The sequence below is a fragment of the Oncorhynchus masou genome, chromosome 1, assembly GCF_036934945.1.
Source record: "Oncorhynchus masou masou isolate Uvic2021 chromosome 1, UVic_Omas_1.1, whole genome shotgun sequence".
NCBI classification, from domain to species: domain Eukaryota; kingdom Metazoa; phylum Chordata; class Actinopteri; order Salmoniformes; family Salmonidae; genus Oncorhynchus; species Oncorhynchus masou.
The window spans coordinates 46,760,482-46,781,025 of record NC_088212.1 but is presented as its reverse complement, the minus strand read 5'-3'; the positions used below and the strand labels follow the sequence as shown (position 1 = coordinate 46,781,025).

Here is a 20,544-nt window from a genome sequence, read left to right as displayed (position 1 = left end):
ACGCGGAGGAGAGCAAGGGGAAAACACGCTGATGTCACCACACGGATAAAACTAATTGCTAATGAGTACAATTCGTCAGTATGTAAACGACATGTATTTGCGGTATCTTTGTATCTGGCCCAACAGTAAAGAAACAGTAAGCAACTACTATCGCCCTACATTATTATTACATTAACCTTTTTTTGTATAGGTATTGAAACAATTAAGATGGCAAGTAAACCCCGTAGGCTATGAATGAAATACAATTTTATTTAGGATTTTACATGGATTTTACAGACTTACAAGATAGAGGAAGGGGAGGCATAAGGGTTTATTTAAGGATTCAAAGGAAGGACAATTACAATTTCAGCTGACACATTACAACAAGTCAAGCTCACACTGACACCAGCGGGAAGACGCATCCTGTCTCTCAGTCTTGCAATATTGTTCTTTCACATGGAAAATTAAAGAATGAATGCACAGTATTTAACACTAAAATCAGAGAGCTTACAGATGAGTTGACAACAATGAGGCAAAGTATTTACAGTAGGAGAGAAACCATACCGTACCAGTGCATCATTTTGCATTGACCATTTGATTGACTATTCCACAAATTCTGAATGAATTATGCCACATCCCTCATATAATGAATCTATACAGCGCAGATGCATATTTACACCACAGTAATAATTCATATTAATTTGTACAGTGTACATACTGTACATCATGGAATGGTATATCAGGGCCAAAAGGGAGAGTGGTTCACCTCAAAATAGTGCTCAGCAAATAGTTTTTTTTTTTTTAGGTCAGTTCAGTTTTTGAAAAAATAATCATGTTTTTGTTTTTGTACAATAAATGCATTATGTGGGTTCAATGCTGTAACACAGAAAAAAAACAATTGATGGTAGTGACTGCCCATTACTTTCCTTTATTGGACTCTGGCCATCATTTATTCACATTACTTTACTTAAATAAAATATTTTGCTTGTGTAAATTACATATTTGTTTTTAGTACACTTTTAGAAAAAAAGGTGCTATCTAGAACCTTAAAGGGTTATTTAGCTGTCCTCATAGGAGAACCCTTTGAGGAACCCTTTTTGGTTCCAGGTAGAACTCTTTTGGGTTCCATGTAGAACCCTTTACACAGAGGGTTCTACCTGGAACCCAAAAGTATTCAACCTGGAACCAAAAAGGGTTCCACCTGGAACCAAAAAGGATTCTACCTGGAACCAAAAAGGGTTCTCGTATGGGGACAACCAAACAGCCCTTTTGGAACCCCTTTTTCTAAGATTGTATGATGATGACTACATTATATCATTAACAAAACCCCAATGATGGTAGTGATCCCAATCAATTAGATGTTTTGTTGGGTAGAGATACCTCTCTATCCCTCTCTTGTCTCGCTATCACTCTGCTCTTTCTCTCTGGGTCGGTCTGCCGGCCCCACAGTCTTGACCGGCAAGAACCAATGATAACAGGCAGCAGTAGGCGCAATGGCTTCTGGTCTTAACTATGATTTTGACACATTGCGATAGAGGACTCATCTTTGTATCTATTGTATTATAGTCTTTGTGACAGCATGGGCAGCGCCATTGAGGCAATCTCTATTTTGAAGTAGTCAATTTTCTTATTCACGATTGGCTGAACCTGATGGACATGACTCCAACTGGGCCACCAGGAGGGATCAGACAATGAATTTGGAAGTCCTACCCAGTTGACTACATTAAAATGGTGGAAGCCCTCAATGGTGCTGCCCATGCTAATACAGCCTTTTGGCACTCCTTTTGGCCACAAGAGGCCTCTATCATTCTCTATAGTTGGACAACATCTCCCAGAGAGAAATCTCTAGAGAAATGGCACAAACCGTGATTTGAGCGCACAGAAAAAATTGAAATAAAAGGAATTAAAATAATTGAACTGACATTGATCAATTAGTTATTTAAAAAATGAAAATAAACCTACACTTCAGTTAATCACTCAGCACTACCGCAAAAGCATGTCATCAGTAGCATATGTAAAAAGGGTTGTCAAACTCTTGTGTCATCATCTTCCTTCCAGGCTCTCCAAACCTTTGGACAAGTTACTGAACATTCAGATAAATAACTTCAGACTGTTATATGTACAATGCATAGAGAGCAGACCCTCATGCCTGGAGCAGATTCTGAACGTAGATAGACAGGGTGATAGATTGGACCTAATGGAGAAATTAAACATAAGGGCAAAGACAGTTATTCTAAATGCTAATGTTTTTTTTTTTTTTTGCTTAATCTACTCACATAGATCTCCTTGAAATAGTATATGGGAGTATCCATTGAGGCTAAAAGTCTGCCACACAGGCTTTTAGTACTTTCCTATTTGCTTTTTCTGTCATCTCTGTTGATGTGGCTATTTATAGCATAGCCTCTGAAGAAATAGCATTCTCCCCAAAAGAGAACGGAGGAATGAATAGTTGAGATGGAGTGAAGCAAAGTAACATTGTTTGTATCGATATGCTATTACATTGTCTATTGTGCAAAGTCAGACTAGCCTTGTTGCAGATCTGCTTGTTCGCTTGCCAACTCTGTTACTGTCAATGGATGACAGTGCGTTGGCATGATAGAACAAACAGACTGGCACATGGGCTAGAGTCAGACTGTCCACTGTAGAGTTTGAATGGGAACTTTTTTATTTATTTAATCGCAACATACTCATAATTGTATAAACCCAGCAATATAATGGCATTGCATAGAAACATAGACCATTGCTGAGAGGCAACACAAAGGCATGGACATTACTGTAAACACGTTATAAATATGCATGACACAAAAATGTGTGTTTCAAAACTTGACCTTTGGTGGGCGGACTATGCAAACAAGACAGGTGAAGTATGTGTTTGATTCTGCTTCTGAAATACCAAACACATTATTGAACAGTGCTATTTGGGACCAAAAAATCTGAATAACAAAAGAACAGATTTATCCAATAGTGAATCTCCTCTCTGTCAAACATATGCTGAGAAGTAAAACCATTGAACACTCTCTCATTACACTCTTATTCAAGTTTCATTCAAAATAATAAAATAAATAGAACACAGATCATTTAAATAAATAAATAAATAAATATATGAATTAATAAATAACTACCTAGATAAATAAATATGACAACCTAGCAGCTACTAAAACAGTGTAAAAAAATCTATTTTGTAAACTCACATAGTTTAGCTTCACTAGAGGAGCTGTTATGAAGACAGACATTTTTATGAAAACCCACTTTTTCAGCCCTTCTGTGCAGTGGTTTGATCATTCATCTTATACGGAATTACATTTAAATTGTTATCCACTTGATTAGAGGATAAAAAAATCTGAGCTGATATGCAGTTTGTTTGGCATCGGGACTTCCGCCTCCTCCTCTTCCTCCCCCATCTGATCATTTCTCAGAGGCATGTTTTGCTCCACATTGTTAAGAGCTGAGATCAGAGATGCAATACACCTTTTCCTATGTTCCTGAAAAACCCTCCCTCTCACCCTGCCTCTGTCCCTAAAACAAATTTGTAGTACACATCCCAGATCTGAAATGGTCAGAAACTTAAGAGTTGTTATAAAATAAGAGTTTATCAATGCTCCTCCATCCTTCGTTTCAGACACAGACGTCCGAGGAAGAGTGTCACAAGGAAAAACAGTCTCTGGCCATTTTGAATGCTAATGCATGACGAGGACACAGTGGACTAAAAAAAAACTAACCAAAGAAACCAAACAATCTATTTCCAGTGGTTTCTGTCTTCAATACATCATGGACGAGACAACTGCCTCTATTCAAGACATCGTTGAACAAATAACGACACAAAAAAAATACACTTACTTGAAGGGTCTGGCTCAGGCATCTAACACAAAAAAGACGCAAAGAGATTAAAACATTACCTCATACTTTCGCTGGGAGATTGAGAAATGATAATGCAGTCTCCTCTGTAACCTCCTCAGTCTGTTAAAAAAAACTCAGTGCCGGTTCTTGCCCTTGCTGTAACCGTCCAACGAGTCATAGCTGCGACTCCGGCTCTGACTGCGGTTCCGGCGACCAAAGATGGAGTTCCAAGAGGAGCTGCGACTGTAGCTCCGGTAGGAGAAGTAGCTCCTACTCCTACTTCTTCCTCGGCTCCTGCTCCTACTCCTACTCCTTGAACTACTGAGGCAGAGGCCAGGACTGGACCTAGGGCTGCGACTCCGTGTGAAGAGGCTGCTCCAAGAGGATACACTGGTAGAGCGACTGCTGGATGAAGGACTGGGCCGGAAGTAGGGGATGGGCCTCTTCCTGGCACTATGGGAAATTAGGGAAGTATGGTTAGTATTTAAGAGACTGTGTGAATCAATACATGAAGAGTAAGTCATTTAAGTCCCAAAGCAATCAATTGCAGATAAAGTTTTTTTTTAAACAACAAAAAAACATTGGTGTCATTCAGAATGCTCAATTGGATATTGATTTCTAAACCATACCTTATTGTTAACATACAGTACAAGGGGCCTAAGTATTCATGCTTGGATTGCTACGCTACTCTCTTCACGAAATTGTATTTCAGCTCGTGTTCATGTCAGGATAAACTTCTTTAAGATATAGCATTACTGTCACACCTCAAAACAACATTACGCCTGGAACATTTCAGTGCATAATCACGATCACAACTGTTTCATTGAGCTGTCTCGCTTTATCCATTGTAGCTTGTTTAGACTAGTAGAAAATGTATCTGGTAAATGGCCTTCTTTTCACAGCACAGTTCGCCAAATGCCTCTGCGGCAAACTGGAGGCCATTTTCAAAGGTTAAAAGAAGAGGGACTCTGCTGCGGGAAAACCATTGTTGAGTCCGTGGTTTGAGTAAATAAGTTGGTACAGAGTCAAATAAAAGAGTTACGGTCCACGAATGAAACAATGCATGTATTGTAAGGAATGTGAAAGTGTATCAGACAGAAAGGGAAAAGAATACCTGGTAATCCTCCTGGCTTCCAGGTGACTGGGTGAATCTCTCCTCCTTTTCCTCATTGGAGAGTAGGACCTGCGTCTATGCCTCTTCCCGCTTCGCTTCTGACTGCTGTGCTTCACATCCTTCTCACAGGAGCTGGGGTCCCTCTTCTTCTCTCGAATCCTATGTTAGATGGCAAAAGAAGTACAGCAAGGCATCACTCGTAAGCAACTCGTAAGCAATTCTTCAAGAGAGCGAGAGTTGCACCCCTTCTGAAAAAACCTACACTCGATCCCTCCGATGTCAACAACTACAGACCAGTATCCCTTCTTTCTTTTCTCTCCAAAACTCTTGAACGTGCCGTCCTTGGCCAGCTCTCCAGCTATCTCTCTCAGAATGACCTTCTTGATCCAAATCAGTCAGGTTTCAAGACTAGTCATTCAACTGAGACTGCTCTTCTCTGTATCACGGAGGCACTCCGCACTGCTAAAGCTAACTCCCTCTCCTCTGCTCTCATCCTTCTAAACCTATCGGCTGCCTTCGATACTGTGAACCATCAGATCCTCCTCTCCACCCTCTCCGAGTTGGGCATCTCCGGCGCGGCCCACACTTGGATTGCGTCCTACCTGACAGGTCGCTCCTACCAGGTGGCGTGGCGAGAATCTGTCTCCTCGCCACGCGCTCTCACCACTGGTGTCCCCCAGGGCTCTGTTCTAGGCCCTCTCCTATTCTCGCTATACACCAAGTCACTTGGCTCTGTCATAACCTCACATGGTCTCTCCTATCATTGCTATGCAGACGACACACAATTAATCTTCTCCTTTCCCCTTCTGATGACCAGGTGGCGAATCGCATCTCTGCATGTCTGGCAGACATATCAGTGTGGATGACGGATCACCACCTCAAGCTGAACCTCGGCAAGACGGAGCTGCTCTTCCTCCCGGGGAAGGACTGCCCGTTCCATGATCTCGCCATCACGGTTGACAACTCCATTGTGTCCTCCTCCCAGAGCGCTAAGAACCTTGGCGTGATCCTGGACAACACCCTGTCGTTCTCAACTAACATCAAGGCGGTGGCCCGTTCCTGTAGGTTCATGCTCTACAACATCCGCAGAGTACGACCCTGCCTCACACAGGAAGCGGCGCAGGTCCTAATCCAGGCACTTGTCATCTCCCGTCTGGATTACTGCAACTCGCTGTTGGCTGGGCTCCCTGCCTGTGCCATTAAACCCCTACAACTCATCCAGAACGCCGCAGCCCGTCTGGTGTTCAACCTTCCCAAGTTCTCTCACGTCACCCCGCTCCTCCGCTCTCTCCACTGGCTTCCAGTTGAAGCTCGCATCCGCTACAAGACCATGGTGCTTGCCTACGGAGCTGTGAGGGGAACGGCACCGCAGTACCTCCAGGCTCTGATCAGGCCCTACACCCAAACAAGGGCACTGCGTTCATCCACCTCTGGCCTGCTCGCCTCCCTACCACTGAGGAAGTACAGTTCCCGCTCAGCCCAGTCAAAACTGTTCGCTGCTCTGGCCCCCCAATGGTGGAACAAACTCCCTCACGACGCCAGGACAGCGGAGTCAATCACCACCTTCCGGAGACACCTGAAACCCCACCTCTTCAAGGAATACCTAGGATAGGATAAAGTTATCCTTCTCACCCCCCCCCCCTTAAATGATTTAGATGCACTATTGTAAAGTGGCTGTTCCACTGATGTCAGAAGGTGAATTCACCAATTTGTAAGTCGCTCTGGATAAGAGCGTCTGCTAAATGACTTAAATGTAAATGTAAATGTAAATGTAAGCAATTCTGTAATTCAGACACATTTTAAACTCACGACACTTGCACATCCTGCTATCATTATGCCAGAAGTAGTTAGTTGAGCAAGTAGATAGGTGAGACATGTTTTACCTCTCTTTACTGTATCTGGAGTAGCTTCTTCTGGACCTTCCACTGCCCTCACTGCCTTTCCTTCTCAAACCAGCCAAGTAGCTTGGTGAACGGGAGTACGACCTTAAGACAAGCAGAACAGATTTACTTCAACGGTGCTCAGCGAAGCCCACATATTTCAGGTGGCTGCTTAAGGTATCAGTGAAGTACATTAGAACATTAAAACCTGAATGAAACCTACCTTGCAGATGACAGTGATCGGCTTCGAGAGTAGCGTCCAGAGTGTCTTGAGCTCCCTGAGGATCTACTTCTGCTGCTCGACGAGTTGGTTCTAGTCCGCTTACGTGAAGAGGCCACCATCCTCAAAGGAGAGAGAGAAGAGACTGTCTTCTGAGGTCTCCCCACCTTGGCCCCACATACTGAGGTTGTTACCGGCTCACTGCAACGATAACAGTGGAATTACACCAATGTATCAATTTCTGCAGCAATTGTAAAAAATATGTTGATGTCCTCCTTACAGTATGTACATGGCAGGCTTAAATTAAGGAACATTTCTGATCTTTGACTTTAAGCAGCAGTTTACGTCATCTACATTATGATATTCCTGAAAGATAGGAAGCCCACCTCTTGCCGTTCCCATTGAAAATGGGAGGAGACAAACCACCTTCCACATGCAGAGGTTTACACAGGGAAGCATAGCTGGTCACAGAGTTCCCAGAGTCGGATGCGTTATCGACATCTGTAAACTTCAGCTTCCCTGGGGAAGCCGGCGCTTGACACAAGACCTTTTTGTCACCGATGACGTTTGTCCGTGAAATGCTGGTTTTGGTCGAAGGTGGTGAAGACGTGTCATTCCCGGAATCGTAATCCTGTGGTCCTTTGCTCTGATTGGTCAGAGTGTGATGGTGAACTACTGTCGTGTTTAAAACCTCACTGCCAGGTTTTGACTGCAAGACCTGTAAACAGACAGAAAGAGGATATTGCTTTACTTCTAGAGATGTTTTGGATAGGTTCAAGCATTTACCTGTACGATGCACTGTGATACTCTACAAAGGCACGTATTTCCCTTCAAAACACAGAGAATAAATCATTATTTTGGGACAGAGAACTTGGAAAGATTAAAGACGTCATGCAAATTTGTGGCATGCAAATAAGTTGGAAAGAAAAACTAAACTGAACCAAATAGAAATAAATTAACAGAAAAGGTTTAAAGTAAATTAATTTGGAACTAAAACAAACATATGAAAGGAAGAACAAAAGAACGGAAAAGAAAGAGAGAAACTAATGTGTGAATAAAACTACCAACGGCTTTAGCCAAATCGACTGAGAGAAAAAGATAGAAGAAAGAAGAAGAAAATAACAAAAAACAATAGCCCCATTACAAAGCCTGTTTTATAGAACATCGAACAAACATCACAAAATGGGTATTATGTAGAAATGAAAAGGATTGCAGACAAAGAGATATCCCATCAGTCTAACTAAGAAAGCCCTCAGAATAGGACAGATGATTGTGCTTTTTCCCTGCAAGAAGAAAATAATTACCCTGCAGCGAACCCTAGGTACAGTAAATCCCTACGTCTGCGGATAGCATCGACTTACCAATCAAGATTTCCTCCTTAAGTAGGTAAGGTGTAAGAAAAAGGGAAGAGCGGGCAACATAAGTGCATCATTAGAGTTGTAAATTGCAAGAAAAAGACAACAACCCTCTCTTCAAACCCAGAGCCAGTTAGACTGTTATTGGCATGTTCCTTTTTCTTCCCTTAAGTGTGATTGTTTAGGAGTTTTCTTGGGGCTAGAAGCCCATAACAAGGTTGTATTATGCACTCAATCTGGAATAGTTACACCGCACGTCTGTAAGGCCTTTTATTACAAACTACTTTAGAATAGGTATTCAAACCACCTTTGTAAACTACACTGTAGCTTTTTCATTTTTTTGCCCTAAAGTAAGTGAGTTCGTTTTACTTTAAAATAGCAAGAGTGGTTGCTGTCACTGACTATACAGGAATGCCAGAAATGTTTTCCTGCAGAACGAAACTCATGGGAAATAAGATACTAAATGACTGAATGTTTAGCAAAACTAAATTCCCTCCAAACAGATTATAATCCCTCTTTACCTATCAATTGCAAATAATTTGTAGTAGATTACTTAAACTCTGACTGCCCTAAGGCTTTTTCAGATAATCGAGTCCCCGGTCTGCAACATCAGACCAGATTAAAACTGAAAACCCCAGGGGTGACATCAAAACCAAACCATCCGTCTCAGGCTACTGACAAATATGCTTCAATCTATCCAATCTTGTTCTTCAAATCTTCCTAATACCCACATAGTTTAGCTTCATTAGGATTTGTTATGAAGACAAAATGCTTTCCTGGACATTTTAATAAAATAAAAAAATTCTGCCCTTCTGTGCAGTGGTTTAATCATTCAACATAAGCGAAAATAAGCATATAAAACAGTATTTGCATTAATAAAAAATTTAAAAAACGTAAGGCTACTATTATACCATGAGTATTTCAGTGTCAACCTGGTTGATTAACAATATTGGGTTGTTAACGGCTTCGTTTTTTATATAAACAAATGTGGGACACAAAAAAAATGCAGTGTAGAACACCATTACCCATCATGCATTGCTCTAATAACTTTCAAAAGATTGTTCCGAAGTTTGCCCCCAGCAAATAATGAATTCTTAAGAACAATGATGAAATAGTTCATTTCTGTTCCTTTTGATATAACTACAGAAAGGACTATACTTTCACTGATGATTAATTCACTTAAAACCTGTGAAAATAAATTCTATGAAAGAGTTAGTTTATATAGGTTCCTGCAACAATATTACTTTAATTCAATTAAATCCTGTATAAAATGAATACAAAAAGTGATGAACATAGTAAAATGATATTAGATAGCCAATTGTAGAAACCCCTCTTAGAAAAAAGGTTTGAGTTTAGAATACAAAGCATGCGTCAACGTAGGCCTAGTTTATTACATTTAAATTACAAAACCTGTGGTTTGTGATTTAAAAAGTCTGGGGTGTAATTAGCATAATTTAATGATCACTGGAGAGAAATGGAATGAATTTCATGCCTCAGCAAGCATGAGACAATGAATCAACGAACGGAGCTGAGCTGGGTTTCAAATCCAAGCAGTTTCAAGCAATAAAGAGATAAACGCCACTTGGCAAAGTTAGATGTTTCCAACCTCCTATTTCGGATCTGAAATACCTGATCAATTACTATCACCCAAGACATAGTTTCTAATACTGCTACAGTGCAGGACCAATAGCAATTCATAAACAGTCAACAAGAGTATTGTTTTGATGACAGCAATAAGTGATGGGCTTGAGCTCAGGAAAAACAGCTGAATTCAAGAAACAATTAACTGCTACAGTATGTGTTGTAATCTTGCCTACAGTCAATGTGCTGATAATTTCATCTCACTCTTGCCCCATTAGCTTTTCGCCAAAACAGCTTGAATGCATCCTCGGCACATGACCAATATCTGCCTACCTCCAGCAAGTTCCTCGGGTGCTGTTTCTGCTATGTTTTGTATTTATTTGATGGTGTTGGTTCGATAAAATGGAAAAACAAGAACAGATGACATTACCGCTAAATGTGGCGTTCATAGAAAAGAGGTACGGAAACGACATGACTCAGACAGGCCATGTAAAATCTATTTGATTCTGAAGTGATTGGAATTCACCCACAAAGGACCAAATTGAATTCGAAAAGTCCACATCTTCCAAAATACAATCTATATCTGTGCTATATGTGTGTTTTTATACAGCACAGTATTTCTGATAGCCATTTTTGATCTTGGGAAAAGGACACGGTCCAGTTGCTTTGAATACATTCTTATATTTGTCATAAGTTAAACAAATCCACTTCACCGAATGTTTTTTTTTAGATACTGAGGCAGATTTACATGGCCTTAATAGAGTAATAAAACTACACCACTGGTACATCTGTTAAGGTTCAGAATCCCGATAAACACTTACGGTGCCAGTAGAAAGGACGGAGCGAAAGATTGGAGTCGTTTTACAGACTGACTTGGCGGCGGACCCCCACTCAAACGCTCTGTGGTCCAGGTGCGCTGTACTAGGGTCCTCCCTCTGGGCTGCTAGGCCTCCCAACACAGGGTGATTCACTGATTTGTGCAGATGATGGCTGTGGACATAGATTTGAAGGAGTTAAAACCTCACTACTTCATCATAGTCTACAAATCAAGCAAAATTTGCTTGCCAGCTGACAGTATTTTCACAATTGACTGGACTAAATTGGCATCTGTGCGCGTTAGGGATAGGTTGGGACAAAACCGTTTATTCAAAATAGCACTTATTGTGCAGCGTTGAGAATACACATTTGGCCTCATGTATTCACTAGGTCAATGTTTACTGTTTGAACAACTGTATTCAAATTGTCTTCAAATTTAACTTCCCCTCATCTTGTGATGGTTATGGCCTACTTTGCCATTGGAAAAACTGTGTAGGGACAGGGGGACAGAGGGCCAGATCAGGATATACCCCAGACTGTACAGGAGAAGCAGGCAGCAGCCTCATAGTGAATGTGATCTAAGGCTGAACAGAGATCAACCCTTATCTGATTACAGACTAATGCCTGCAGCAGCTTGTGTGTGTGTGTGTGTGTGTGTGTGTGTGTGTGTGTGTGTGTGTGTGTGTGTGTGTGTGTGTGTGTGTCGGCTTGGCCGAGCTCAGACAAACCGGCTCGATATATAGCCTTACCCTCCGACACGGGCAAACACTGCTAGCACAGATACTGCCACAAGCCCAGCTAAGGGGAGGGAGAACTTACACAGCCAGCCTTGCCAAACCATGGCATTTCACATTTCAAAACTAGCTAAAGCAAGGGCTGTGAACACGATCCTGGAGAACTCAGTGGGGTTTTATTGGTGGACTTGACAGTTATACAATTCCAAAATAATTATACAGTTCTGGAATGCAGTTGGTGTATAACCGTTTTCCAGGGGACAGTTGGTATGGAATCCCTGGGTATTGAAAATGATTCTGATTGTTCCCCCCTTGTCTCCCCCTACGACAGAGGTTGTATCCCAAATGGCACCCTATCCCCTATATATAAAAAAATGAAAATAAATATAGTAGTGCACTATATGCTGTCAAAAGCTGTGCACTATAAAGGGTATAGGATGCCATTTGCGACGCAAACAGACTCTCGGCACCTTTCAGTGGAGCACGGTCGGCCGGCGTAAAGCTTGCCGCTATTCAATTTCAGTAATGATTTCCTCTGCTGAATATCCCAGGGAAACTCCCAATAATGGAGAGATCCAGAAGGGATTTAAAAGCAATCATCTCTGGTTTAAGATTATTTCAATTTGAAACCTTTGGCTCTCAATTCTGTCTCCCCATGTTACCAGTGTAAATGAATGAGAGAATGAATGGATGAATGAATGAATCCATTAATGAATGAGGGGTGTATGTATGAAAGAGTGGATTATGTCAGATGATGAGTTAATTATTGTAGTGCAGAGGTGACACTAAGGGAGGTCTAATATAATTGTTCTGTCTGTCTCTGAGGATTCAGATGATGAAAATGAAATGGTTTATTGTCAGACTACAGTCATATTGAAACTTAACGAAGGCTACAACCTAATGGAAGAGTCAAATGCAAAAACTAAACTGCTGTCCCAAATCCTTTAGAACCTATCCTATCACCTAACCAATCACCTCAAAATCGTAACTCTGGTTCACACCAACTGCAATATTAATCCACCAAATCCATCAAACTCTATCAGCGCCACCGCAAACACAGCCCGGTCTCAGTGATCTGGCCATATGTCACTCTAATTGAGTGGGCATTGATCTGTGGATGCCGTTTCCCAGCTATTTCCTGTGAAGATGTGATAAGGAGGCTACTGCTACACCCGTTACTCGTTCCTATGATCAGACAGTCACCTCTGGCCTATCAGTCATCACTGTGGCATGACCAGACCAGACCAGACAGGATGCCCGAGGCTGAAAAGATAAATGGTGGCTTCCGTCGCAGTGTGTGTGTGTGTGTGTGTGTGTGTTGAGGTTAGGCCTTACCTGCTCTCGGCGCTGGAGGAGCGCCAGGTGGAACTCTCTGACTCTGACCTCCGGTAGCGTCGTCTCCGCTTCGTGTGACTCCGCGAGCTGGAAGAGTAAATGAGAGGAGAGAAGAGAGACCAGGGAATGAGTATTTTCTTAGTAAGGAAAAAATGGCCAAACGTTGCTGTGATGGATATTGCACTTGCTTACTCCTCCATATTCTGCTTCCCTGATTACTGGCACCAAATCAATATATTTCATATAAAGAAGACAAAATATTGTGGTGGAAAAAGGGCAAAAGGAAACGAAAGAGAACGTCTGAACCTCGCTCTATGTTCAGCAACGACGCTCGGCTCTGCTTTGCTCACTGCAGCAGAATTATAAATGTTGTCGGTTCATAGCGTGAAATTGGTTTCTCTTACTTTCTTTTGGTACATTTTTCTCTTTCATTGTGTTTCTTGCTTTCAATCGTGTTTTTCACTTTCAGAACACAAAATCAGTGCAGTTTCAGTGCAGTTGCTTCTCAACATTAACCTAAAGCTCTGAATTGATGGAAAATTACATCAACCAACCTTTTTTTGTGCTTTCGATCACCCTTCCTCTTATGTTTCAAGCTTGAAGAGCTGTGCTTTGTCTTTTTAGAGGTGTACCTGGAAAAGAGAAACAAAAACAAAACATTGTTGTTGACACTTTCATGTGTGTTCATCCATTTCTTTGACAGAACAGTTATACCATTGACACTTCTGCTTCACTCAAACCTCATATTATACATTTTATAGTGTTTGCCAAAGTAATCTTGCATGCCAGGCTCATGCTGTCTTCTGTTGAAAAAGACCAAAGACACTAATTTCAATACAGATCAACAACAACATTACATAGAAAGTAGCTACCTGTGGCGTTTGCTTTTCTTAGAGCTCTTCTTCTTCTTCTTCTTCTTCTTCTTCCTCACTGGTGACAGGCTGTAGGACGGAGACCTATGACAAAAACCACATAAACAGTTATGACCACACACGTACAAACACACACACACACACACACACACACACACACACGCACGCACACACACACACACACACACACACACACACACACACACACACACACACACACACACACACACACACACACGTACAACAATAGACCCTTCCCCCGGGCCACCAGAGTGCTGGTTCCTTTTATGTACGGACCTTTTCCTCTTCCTCTTTCTCTCCGATTTCCTTTTCTTTTTCTTCCCTTTGGGAGCGTGGGACCAAGGGGAGAGATCGTCATCAAATGACACACTGTATCAGGAGACAGAGAGACAAGAGACAGAGATTGTTGACATAGTAAATATTTAGTGATGACAGCATTGCCAATGCACTATTTTCATGGTCATGTACAGGAATGTCAAGAATCTTTTACTTGGTAGCACATTATGATGTCAAAGGTGATTTATAAGTAAACACAAAGTTCAGTCACGAGCCAAGACGAGTGGCACATCAAAAAATGTGGCCGAACGGGGTATTACAACTTGACAACTTCCAGAGCCCAAAGCAATCAATTAAGTTAGGGAGTAGTACCTTTTTAGCCCTGACGGATTCTGAGCTTTACATTCCTGCCAGCACCTTACAGGCATGGCATAGCCCCCCCCCTCGCTCTCTCTCAAATACATTTATCTCGCTTTCCCTTTCCCTCCTTTTCTCACTCTCTATTTCTCTCTCGCTCTCTCTCGCTCTCTCTCGCGCTCTCTCGCTCTCTCTCTCTCCTAGTCATTGTCTTTCCACCCAGAGCCTTTTAATTAGTCAATAAAGATGGAACTGTTGTCGGAGACCATCTGCCTCTCAGGATGAATGCTCCTGAAAGGTTCACTTCATTTGCTCTCTGCAAATGGCTAATGCGTCAGGGCGACGAGGCCCTTTTAAGCACTACAGACTCCTTAAATTGGCCTTTCAGGTAGAGATAGAGGTAGATGGTAGAAGGGAGGGAGAGGGGAAGGGAGTGTGAGAGAGATACAGAGAGCGAGGGAGGGAGTGAGAGAGAAATATAGAGAGGGAGAGACGGTAAAGAAGGGAGGAATTGTGAGAGAGCGAGAGAGAGAAGCGTGAGACAGCGAGAGAGATGCCTAGGAAAGGGCCTTTAACTGAAATTTATTCGGGCAGCCTTGCCTTGGCTTCAATAATGAGGTAGAAAATGATCATTATCTGGGTGTCCGGAGGAGAGGAAATTATCTGGTTAAATTATGTAGGACTCGCTGAGTCGTAAATATGTCTGGCAAACATGGTGGAGCTGAGAGAGACTGCAGTCACAGGTGAGCCACTGTTAATCATGCACAGGCACGTACACACACACACAAACACACACAGACGCAGGCACGTACGCAATACATGCCCATTTGCCAACACAATTCCATAAGCACAAAAAATATATTTCTCTAAAATGTTGTGCACAAATTTGTTTTTACATCCCTGTTAGTGAGAATTTCTCATTTTCCAAGATAGTCAATCCTCCGGACAGGTGTGGCATATCAAGGAGCTAATTAAACAGCATGATCATTACACAGGTGCACCTTGTGCTGGGGACAATTAAATGCCACTCTAAAATTTGAACTTTTGTCACACAACACAATGCCACAGATGTCAAGTTTTGAGGGAATGTGCATTTGGCATGCTGACGGCAGGAATGTCCACCAGAGCTGTAACCAGATCATGTAATGTTAATTTCTCTACCATAAGGCGCCTCCAATGTCATTTTAGAGAATTTGTCAGTACGTCCAATCAGCCTCACAACTACAGACCACATGATGGCATTGTGTGGGCAAGCAGTTTACTGATGTCAACCATGTAAACAGAGTGCCCCATGGTGGCGATGGGGTTATGGTATGGGCAGGCATACGCTACGGACAACAAACACAATTGCATTTTATCAATGGCAATTTGAATGCACAGAGATACCGTGACGAGATCCTAAGGCCCATTGTCGTGCCATTCATCCCCCACCATCACCTCATGTTTCAGCATGATAATGCATGGCCCTATCAACAAGGATCTGTGCAAGTTCCCGCCAATATCCACCAACTTCGCACAGCCATTTAATAGGAATGGGACAACATTCCACAGGCCACAATCAACAGCCTAATCAACTCTATGTGTCAACTCTATGTGAAGGAGATGTGTTGTGCTGCATGAGGCAAATGCTGATCACACTTATCCTCGCCCCTTCCTTTACTGTGACCAACATATGTATATAATCTTTGAATCTGTTACATGTTGCGTTTATATTCTTGTTCAGTATAGATGTGAAATATGTGAAGTGTGTGTGATCAGATTTGTCAAAGCACCGTTGATTTACAAATGAGCTCCCTTTCACATCACCTACTGGATAGTGTAAACACACGTAGTCTAACAGCATCTGAGTGGCTCCAAACATGCTGCGAGCAACTGAGGGATATGATAGAGACATAAATGCCACTCCAGCAGAAAACCCATTAGATCATATGACAACACAGTCTGTGTGTGTGTGTGTGTTTGTGTGTGTGTGACCGACTGCAGTCTATATCGTTCCTTCTCTCAGATGAAAACGTACGTGGGCAGACGATATCTCCCCGTCCTTCCCCCCGGGAATGCCTAGCCTTGCTGTGTCTGTCCGTTTAGTACACTCGTGCACGCGTACACACACATACGCGGACAAACGCACACACACACCATTACATGTAGATGGAACGCGGCCGTCTGTCTCAGCATAATAAACGATATCGGTTGGAGGCAGCATTGGATAGCATTAAACATTAGCAGCTGAAATACATTAAGGGCTGATTATAGGGAAGGAACCCAAGTACCGTCTCGGTAATGAGAAAGCTTTGTTACTCATTAACACTTCTCTCCCACTAACTCCATCCCTACAGAAGAAAGAAACCATTTGCATCTCTCTCAGTAGTAAAAATTAGGAGGATCCACAGTAAAATTAATTATCATCCACCATATGGTTAAGGTTAGGATTGGGGACTGATAATCTAATCCTAGACCTGTAGTTAAGTGTAAATTCTGGCTTGGCACTGAGGGAGGATATTGGTGATTGAATAAAATAAAGATGGATGAAAAATTCATATTCCCTTCCACTGAAGCAACAATAGTTACTTTGTCCTTGAGGATCAACAGCTAATCAAAATGTACAGTTGAAGTCGGAAGTTTACATACACCTTAGCCAAATACATTTCAACTCAGTTTTTCACAATTCCTGACATGTAATCCTAGTAAAAATACCTGTCTTAGGTCAGTTAGGATCACCAATTTATTTGAAATGTCAGAATAATAATAGAGAGAGAGTGATTTATTTCAGATTTAATTTCTTTCATCACATTCCCAGTGGGTCAAAAGTTTACATACACTCAATTAGTATTTGGTAGCATTGCCTTTAAATTGTTTAACCTCTCTGCGCACCGAACCCGTTAGCGGGATTAAATTCAACACCACGATGATCGCTACATAAATACAAGTGTCTCACATGGGTCGAAAGCCTAGAATCTTGCTAATCCAACTGCGTTGTCAGATTTTAAAAAGGATTTACTGCGAAATAATACGATGCGATTATCTGAGAACAAAGCCCCATTTAAAAAAAAACTATTTCAACCAGCACAGGCGTAACATCACAAATTGCAATAAAATAAACCGTTTACCTTTGACGATCTTCCTCTGTTTGCAATCCCAATGCGCATTGTTACACAATGAATGGTCTTTTGTTTGATCAAATCCATTTTTATAGCCTAACACGAAACATTTTGTGAACCGCTTGTCGTGAATTCCGTCTCATTCCATTTTCGCCGACATTCGATGTAAATACACACACTAAACTTGACTTTTCCAGTCATGTTTGGTTTCATTGCAATCAACTGGTTTGTTTTTAACAAAACCAAACCTGATGGGTCATTTCGCTGGACGTATTGACTGAAAGAAACCGATTTGAAGACAACAAGTAATGACATCATTGTGCACCAATGATATGACCGCTGTTTCGGTGATTGACTGTATTTTAACCCAATGACCACTGATCGTCTTGAAATCTAGCTGGGTAGATAGCCAAGGAGCTGAGGTAAACGGCAATATGTAATGTTTATGTGTTGGAAGACCAACCCATGTAGTAAACTCCGGCGTAAAGAGGGTCATTCGCCATTGAAGATTCATACCGGAAGGAGCAACACATGTTACGCACAGCATTGTTTTGGTAAAGCATTGTTTTGGTAAATCAGTATGGCGACTAAGTCAGGGAAAGCTAAATCTAAGTCTAGATATACAGATGTACACACAATTTTAGAAGAAATTGATCGGGAAAGTGAGACAGAGATTGTTGGAGGACGATTCATTTAGCGATTCCCAAATGGAGGAATATTTTTTGAACGGAGAGGACATCGTTTTGGACTGGTAAGTTCTTCTCATGCTAATGCTGTTGTTTGAAATTAATAATATAAAATATTAGTTGTGATTTTTAAACATTCTTTAGTAGCAATATATAAAAATGTAATGAGATGTGTAAAGTACACGTTGGCTATACATTGTGGGTGGGGGTATGTTTATGACCCATAGTCTATGTTTGTGTGTGTATATATACATATTGTGGATTAGAGGGTGTATGGCCGAGATGCGTGTGTCTGCCGCTCCACCCCACCCCCACATGAAATAGCCTATTTGAGGCTGTTGAGGGGAGGGCAGGCCCACAACAATGGCCAAAGTGAAATGGAGACAGTAGTCTGTTGTAATATAATAAAGACAGTAGATCTAGCAGGTCTATAATAATATATTCAATCTTATGTTCCCTGTACTCTATATCTATCTGTTTATTATACCTGTTGATACAGGGCTCATATGTGAAACTTTTCTAACTGAAAATTTTCTTTCACAGTGACACTGACTCCGAATGGGAGCCCCGAGTGCCAAGGTGTCCATCCCCCACTGAAGCTGGTTCATCCAGCTCTTGCCACAAGTGATGTTCATCTGTCCAAATGTATTTCTGCAGGTATGGATGTGCCTCAGGGCCTAAAGGGCACAGCATGGAGGCGTCGCTGTGTTCTTTGAAAAATGAAGTCCCCCATCACCTGTACCACATGCTTGGTGACCCTCTGCTTTACAACAGAAAGAGATTGCTGTGGCACCTGGCATCAGCAGCACAATATTGTGTAGAGGACTGAGGGTCATCCAAATATTGAAACCGTTATTTTGTAAATGTATATATATATATTTTCATGTTTTTTCTCAATTTCTCTGGGGGGGGGGGTGTTAGAATACCATTTTGGTATTTTGTATATAGTTATTCCATTCAAAATGTATAACTTCACCAATTTGGCCACTTGGGTCATGTTGCACACTCATTTTGGAAATTATCATTCTGAAACAAGTACTGTTGCCCTCTTATGTTTTTCACTGAAATTGTCCCCATCATCCTATCTGAATGTTTGTTTTGTCTTGTTCATTTTAAAGATGATGATGATGATACAACAATAAAAAACATATGTTTTTTAAATTGTATTATCTAAACCAGATCTATTGTGTTATATTCTCCTACATTCAATTCACATTTACACAAACTTCAGAGTGTTTTCTTTCGAATGAAACCAATAATTATGCATATCCTTGGTCCTGGGCCTGAGCTACAGGAAGTTAGATTTGGGTATTTCTTCAGGTGGAAATTTAAAAAGTAGGGGGGGGGGGGTAGCTGTAAGAGGATTGAGTCACACGTTTTGGGTAACCTTCCACAAGCTTCCCACAATAAGTTGGGGGAATTTTGGCCCATTCCTCCTGACAGAGCTGGTGTAACTGAGTCAGGTTTGTAGGCCTCCTTGCTCGCACATGCTTTTTCAGTTCTTTCCACAAATTTTCTATAGGATTGAGGTCAGGGCTTTGTGATGGCCACTCCAATACCTTGACTTTGTTGTCCTTAAGCCATTTTGCACAATTTTGGAAGTATGCTTGGGGTCATTGTCCATTTGGAAGACCCCTTTGCGACCAAGCTTTAACTTCCTGGCTGATGTCTTGAGATGTTGCTTCAATATATCCACATAATTTTGCTGCCTCATGATGCCATCTATTTTGTGAAGCGCACCAGTCCCTCCCCATGCTTCACGGTTGGGATGGTGTTCCCCCTTTTTCCTCCAAACATGGCAATGGTCATTATGGCCAAACAGCTCTATTTTTGTTTCATCAGACCAGAGGACATTTCTCCAAAATTACGATATTTGTCCCCATGTGTAGTTGCAAACCGTAGTCTGGCTTTTTTATGTCGGTTTTGGAGCAGTGACTTCTTCCTTGCTGAGCGGCCTTTCAAGTTATGTCGATATAGTACTCGTTTTACTGTGGATATAGATACTTTTGTACCTGTTTCCTCCAGCATCTTCACAAGGTCCTTTGCTGTTGTTCTGGGATTGATTTGCACTTTTCACACCAAAGTACGAGGATCTCTAGGAGACAGAACGCGTCTCCTTCCTGAGCGGTATGATGTCTGTGTGGTCCCATGGTGTTTATACTTGCATACTATTGTTTGTGCAGATGAACTGGTACCTTCAGGCGTTTGAGAATTGCTCCCAAGGATGAAGCAGACTTGTGGAGGTCTACAACTTTTTTTTCTGATGTCTTGGGTGATTTCTTTTGATTTTCCCATGATGTCAAGCAAAGAGGCACTGAGTTTGAAGGTAGGCCTTGAAATACATCCACAGGTACACCTCCAATTGACTCAAATGATGTCAATT

General features: G+C 41.7%; 1 protein-coding gene across 1 annotated transcript in view; it reads right to left on the bottom strand.

The window, feature by feature from the left end:
* Nucleotides 1-226: 226 nt before the first annotated feature.
* Nucleotides 227-20,544, bottom strand: part of LOC135545448 (serine/arginine repetitive matrix protein 4-like) — a 96,022-nt gene continuing 75,704 nt past the window's right edge. The window contains exons 3-12 of the mRNA XM_064973072.1: nt 14,021-14,113; nt 13,724-13,807; nt 13,406-13,483; nt 12,852-12,938; nt 10,788-10,956; nt 7,417-7,748; nt 7,034-7,231; nt 6,814-6,915; nt 4,931-5,089; nt 227-4,269 (exon numbers count right to left, since the gene is read on the bottom strand). Coding sequence (XP_064829144.1) covers nt 3,951-4,269; nt 4,931-5,089; nt 6,814-6,915; nt 7,034-7,231; nt 7,417-7,748; nt 10,788-10,956; nt 12,852-12,938; nt 13,406-13,483; nt 13,724-13,807; nt 14,021-14,113 — 1,621 coding nt within the window. The 3' untranslated portion in view covers nt 227-3,950. The remainder of the gene's footprint in view (nt 4,270-4,930; nt 5,090-6,813; nt 6,916-7,033; nt 7,232-7,416; nt 7,749-10,787; nt 10,957-12,851; nt 12,939-13,405; nt 13,484-13,723; nt 13,808-14,020; nt 14,114-20,544) is intronic.